This window comes from Triticum dicoccoides, chromosome 7B (assembly GCF_002162155.2).
Source record: "Triticum dicoccoides isolate Atlit2015 ecotype Zavitan chromosome 7B, WEW_v2.0, whole genome shotgun sequence".
Classification (NCBI taxonomy): Eukaryota; Viridiplantae; Streptophyta; class Magnoliopsida; order Poales; family Poaceae; genus Triticum; species Triticum dicoccoides.
In genome coordinates this window covers 105,017,392-105,023,355 of record NC_041393.1, presented here as the reverse complement: position 1 = coordinate 105,023,355, position 5,964 = coordinate 105,017,392, and the positions used below count along the sequence as shown (strand labels likewise).

The following is a 5,964-nucleotide window of genomic DNA, read 5'->3' as shown; positions in this document are numbered from 1 at the left end:
CACGCACACACACACACATACACACACACACACATGTTATTCTTCTGTAGACAGAGCAAATCACACGGCTTATTAGCAGCAGTCATTTGTGTTATTATTGGTCTTCGCACACATTTCTGATTACGGACCTGTTTGCCGCGTATCACACACATCTTGTTCAGCTGAACCATTTCCATTGTGTTGCCTAATCACACATAGTTCATCCTAGTGAACTGTATGTCGTATATCTCACACACCCTCATCTGGCTGCCCATTTCTGTTGTTCTGCATCATCGCAAACAATTCTTCTGTATTAACCGTTTGCCACTCATCCAATGGAGGGAAGCTTCTACATTCGCGGGGGACGTGGCATTGACCATTGGGCGGCAACAGTTGGTCATCCGGGTGCACAATAAAGGATGCAAAGAGGGATCCTACAGCAGCAAGGACCAACTTTCCTACTGATAGCTCATCTAACAGAACTCCCAAGTTAACTGTGCTGAGGCTTGAGTAGTCATTAGATGGGTAACCGGATGGGAAGTGGCCTCAATGTTAAATTAACTGATTGGATGGGTCACTATAAAAATTTAATTGTCTTAAATGTATATAGTGCTCCCTCCTATTATTTGAATTAACCTCGAGGTCCTTGTTTTATAATTTTTGACATTTTTGTTTTTTGAACGCATGTTGATTGGTTTGAAGAAGGTCTATCTCGTTATTTTTTGTGTTTTTTGAACACATGTTGATTGGCTTGAATGAAGGTCTATCCCATTACTTTACGACATGTTTCCAAAACATGGACCTCGAGGTTAATTCAACTAATAGGACGAAGCACTATATACATTCAATGCAATTAAATGTTTTCCAAAAAAGTGATATTGTGAAACTTATAAGTCATGTATGTCAAATTAACCTATGTGTACTTGTTCTCAAATTAACCTCCGGGCGTGTTTGCCGCGTATCACACACATCTTGTTAGGTTGAACTGTTTATGTTCTCTTTCCTAATCGAAAACAGTTCATTCGAGTGAACTGTATGCCATATATCACTCACATCTTGATTTGGCTGATCGTTTTTGTTGCTTTCCCTAAAAGCAAACAGTTCATCGGAGCAAACTATATGCCATATATCGCACACACATTGATATGGTTGCATGTTTCTGTTGTTCTATCTAATTGCAAACAGTTCGTCTAAATCAACAGTATGCCCAACATTACACACGCAAGTAAAATATGAACTGTGTTTGATGTACCCATCATCGAAAACGTTTTGCATCTTTTTGACGGGTTTTTTACATCACCGTTTGTGATTAATGCATTGCACACAGTTTCGTCAAAGGGTCTCTGATCGTAGTGTCGCGTTAGCAGCATCTTGCAGTAGTGTACATTCACTGAAAATCACAAGCATTTCATTTTTCCAAGAACCATAAAACCCCCCATCAAGAATAGGCACTCTATTCTAATACTCCCAAACGTAGACTCATCCATCTTCCTCCAATGGCGATTAAACCAAAGCAATGGAGACCAATGCTCTGATACCAATCGAAAGGATTGAGAAGAGGGGTCTAGGGGGGAGTGATTAGACTCTTAACAAGCAAAGTTGACAGTTTTTTTTAATTTCTTCAAGTTAAGGTTGAGTTTTATCACAAGTTTAAGTATTCACAATACATTTCAAGCAAGAATGGCAAGAGTATATGTGCAGCAGAAAAGTACAGCATGCAAGTTGATAGAAAGTAAAGGGATGGGATTGAAATTTGCAAACTCAATGGAGACATGGAGATTTTTGGCGTGGTTCCGATAGGTGGTGCTATCGTACGTCCATGTTGATGGAGACTTCAACCCACGAAGGGTAACGGTTGCGCCAATCCACGGATGGCTCCACCCACGAAGGGTCCACGAAGAAGCAACCTTATCTATCCCACCATGGCCATCACCCACGAAGGACTTACCTCACTCGGGTAGATCTTCACAAAGTAGGCGATCTCCTTGCCCTTACAAACTTCTTGGTTCAACTCCACAACATGTCGGAGGCTCCCAAGCGATGCCTAACCAATCGAGGAGACACCACTCTCCAAAAGGTAATAGACGATGTGTTGATGATGAACTCCTTGCTCTTCCGCTTCAAATGATAGTCTCCCCAACACTCAACTCTCTCACGTAGATTTGGCTATGGTAGAAAGATGATTTGAGTGGAAAGCAATTTGGGGAAGGCTAGAAATCAAGATTCTTGTGGTAGGATTGTAATGTCTTGATCTCAACACATGAGTAGGTGGTTCTCTCTCAGAAAATGAGTAGTGGAAGTGTAGGCACATTCTGATGGCTCTCTCCATGAATGAAGAGGGGGTGGAGGGGTATATATAGCCTCCACACAAAAGCCAACTGTTACACACATTTGACCTATCTCGGTGTGACCGAATAGCTAAACTCGGTGTGACCGATTAGTTCAAAATGTGAACATTAGGAATCTCGGTGGGACCGACTGGAACAACTCGGCGGGACCAATGTGCTAGGGCTTAGGGCAAACATCAACTCGGTGGCGCCGATTGCTTCAACTCGGTGAGACCAAAATGAAGCAATAATCAACAATGCGAATGTCAAGCCAACTCGGTGAGCCCTATTGCATCAACTCGGTGAGACTGAAACAATGCAACAAGTCACAACATGCTGACAAGGCCATCTCGGTGAGACCGAGATCCGTATCGATGAGACCGAACTGTTAGGGTTTCTGGCTGTGGCTATGTCATATGAACTCAGTGGCACCGGATAGAAATAATTGGTGGGGCCGAGTTTGACTTTAGGTTTTGGACATATTTGGATGGAGAAAGTGGTCGAGGGTTTTGGAGCAATATCACCAAGCATTTGAGCAAGCAAGCCATTAAGCAACACCTCATCCCCTTTTAATAGTATTGACTTTCCTATGGACTCAATGTGATCTTGGATCACTAAAATAAAGATGAAGAGTCTTGAGCTTTTGCCAATATTTGTCCTTAGCATTTTGAAGGGGTTCCACGTCCTCTTGTCCTTGTCATGCCACTGTTGAACTTGTCTGAAACATACAAGATCAAACCATTAGTCCAACAAGAGATATGTTGACATTAATTACCAAAATCATCCAGGAAGCACTTGTGCTTTCACCTGGCCCTCGGCCGGCGGGGGGGCTGTTCTCCCACCCTCTTCCATTGCCCCTGCCCTCTCAGATCTATTCTTGGCGGCGTCGGAGGCCTCCACTGGCGGCGGCGACCTCCCCCGGCGGCCTCTTCCCGGCCTGCTGCTGGCGCCGTTGGTCTCGCCCCGCCCGCGGCTCCTGGTGCGTCGTCCCAGTCCGCCCCGATCTGGCCATGGCCTGGCGCGGGCCGGATGGCCGCGGTTGCCTTCTTCTCCGATATGCTACACAGCGTTGTGGGGGCCTCCTGGTTTGCTTGTCTAGGGTTCTTCTTGCTCCAAGATAGTGTTCTACTAGATGCCGACCATTTTTTATCTGGTGATTGACAAGTTCCGGAATGCTCCGCCAGATATCTCCATTTGGTGCTTGACGCGTGTAGATTACTGGATCGGATGGGATTTGGTCGTGTGCACCCCTATTTCAGCCCGAGTAGCTTTAAGAGGGTGTGACGTGAAGCTTTGTTGTCTGTTTACATTATGTGACATGTCGGTATTTTGATTTCCATGGTGAATACAGTGGCGGAGAAGGTCACAGTGGCTGAGGTCTGAGGCCTAGTAATGGCGGGTCGGGTCTTCGAGGTGATGAGGACTTCGCTTGGTGATTCTTGACTCGTAGCAACGGCATCGGCAAGTAGGGACGGTAGCACATGCGGAGTAGAGAGTCTTAGCTTTCAGGGTGAAACCCAAAGTATGGCCTTAATTGGTTGTGCCTCGCAGTGTCCTTGTTGAAGGCATTGTTTTGAGAGCGCGGACTTTCTCCAGGGTGAAAACCTAAGATTATGGTCAGGCGGTGATGACGCTTGCGCGCTGTTTCCTTTCCGGAGCCGTCGCTTTTGAAGAACTTGAACTTCGGGTGTTTCTTGGTGCTGCAACTACAAGGAATTGATCCGTGTATCGGGATTTTTTTTTTGTCTTTTGGCTGTGTGCATCCGTAATATCTTTATGAGATTTTGTCGTTGCAGAGCTTGGATGTATCCACGATATTAATATATTCTTTTTTTGAAAATATAAATGAAGGTGGTTTCAGTACGTTTTCAGATAAAGCAACTAAGTACTAAGTAACTGCATTAGTGCACACGCGTTTGCATTAAGGAACTATTGGCTGGCAACAACCTGATCATTTTGATTACACGAGAAACGGCCTGTGTAACACACGCTCAATGGCCAATGGCACTCGCATCTCGCACCGGACTCCGCTATATAAAGGGATCCCCGCTTGCCATTGCTTCCCACACACTCACAAACAGCACCATACAAGACACGGACACGTACGCAAAACCTTCCTCCCAAATCTAAACCCCTCCTCCCCTAATGGCCAAGAGAAACCTCCTCCTCCTGGCGCTAATGGCGCTCGCCACAAACTTGGCGGCCGCGTCGGTTGCCACGAGCACGAGGAAGCTCATGTTCCTGGTCCAGCCCCAGCCGAACCTCCTCACGTACCACAACGGCGCCGTGCTGCACGGCGATATCCCCGTCTCCGTCCTCTGGTACGGCCGCTTCACGGCTGCGCAGAAGGCCATCGTCTCCGACTTCCTCCTCTCCCTCTCCGCCGCGCCCCGCGCGTCCCCGGCGCCGTCCGTGTCCCAGTGGTGGAGCAGCATCCACCAGCTGTACCTCTCCAAGGCGGCGGCCGTCGGCAAGAACGGCGAGCACGGCGCCGACGCCACCAAGGCTGCGCGGGTGGTCATGTCCGGCCAGGTCTCCGACGAGGCGTGCTCGCTCGGGAAGAGCCTGAAGCTGTCCCAGCTCCCGGCGCTGGCGGCGAAGGCGAGGCCCGCGAAGGGCGGCATCGCGCTGGTGCTCACGGCGCAGGACGTGGGCGTGGAGGGCTTCTGCATGAGCCGGTGCGGCCGGCACGGGACCGTGGACGCCAAGTCCGGCACGGCCTACGTGTGGGCCGGCAACCCGGCGACGCAGTGCGCCGGGCAGTGCGCGTGGCCGTTCCACCAGCCGGCGTACGGGCCCCAGGCGCCGCCGCTGGCGGCCCCAAACGGCGACGTGGGCATGGACGGGCTCATCATCAACGTGGCGAGCATGGTGGCCGGCGCGGTGACCAACCCGTTCGGCGACGGGTTCTACCAGGGGGAGCGCGAGGCGCCGCTGGAGGCCGCGACGGCGTGCCCGGGGGTGTACGGCAAGGGCGCGTACCCCGGGTACGCCGGCCAGCTGCTGGTGGACGGGGCCACCGGAGCGAGCTACAACGCCCACGGCGCGCACGGGAGGAAGTACCTGCTCCCGGCGCTGTTCGACCCCGCCACCTCCGCCTGCTCCACGCTGGTGTAGGAGTACGGCGTCACAGTGGTAGCGACAAGTGAAGTGAGTCCAATCCGCTAGCTGCCCATCTAGCCAAGAGTGTATTGCGTACAACTAGTACTGTACCGTAGTGCATATATGTGTAAATAGTTCGTATATGAGCTTGTGTTTGGATCTTCTCGTGCTAAATAAAATGTAAATCAGACTTTGTACCGCACAAATGGAGTGCTAGTGGTAATTTTGTCTGTGTCGTACGGTACGGTGCGGAAGCGGCAGCACGTGAACGAATTAATCTCGAACTTGGCGGTGAAGCTTATCTCATCTTCCGAGCGGCGTCGAGGAGGACAAGGGGATGCCTGCTTCGATGAGGGATAGCTCTCAACCCTCTGGTCCGACGTGTCCGTGCTTCACACTGCCGTACTGGACAACAGAGCGCCCGTCCGTGGCGATGTGACACGTAACACACGTTTCTATGGTTACGCGTCACAGCATGTGTGACCGACACTGTCTGCATTCCCCGAGAGACAGCATGGGGACAAAATTACTGTTATTACCTCTCTGGCTAACAAAA

General features: G+C 49.9%; 1 protein-coding gene across 1 annotated transcript; it reads left to right on the top strand.

Annotated features, from left to right (window-relative positions):
- The first annotated feature begins 4,374 nt into the window (after window positions 1–4,374).
- On the top strand, window positions 4,375–5,634 carry LOC119339687 (protein PHOSPHATE-INDUCED 1-like). The gene has a single exon (XM_037611656.1). It carries the CDS (start codon window positions 4,452–4,454, stop codon window positions 5,421–5,423), a length of 972 nt encoding a protein of 323 aa, XP_037467553.1. The 5' UTR covers window positions 4,375–4,451; the 3' UTR covers window positions 5,424–5,634.
- The last annotated feature ends 330 nt before the right edge of the window (window positions 5,635–5,964 follow it).

Coding starts and splice junctions, on each gene's coding strand:
- LOC119339687 (XM_037611656.1), top strand. CDS start 4,452: ATGGCCAAGAGAAACCTCCTCCTCCTGGCGCTAATGGCGCTCGCCACA.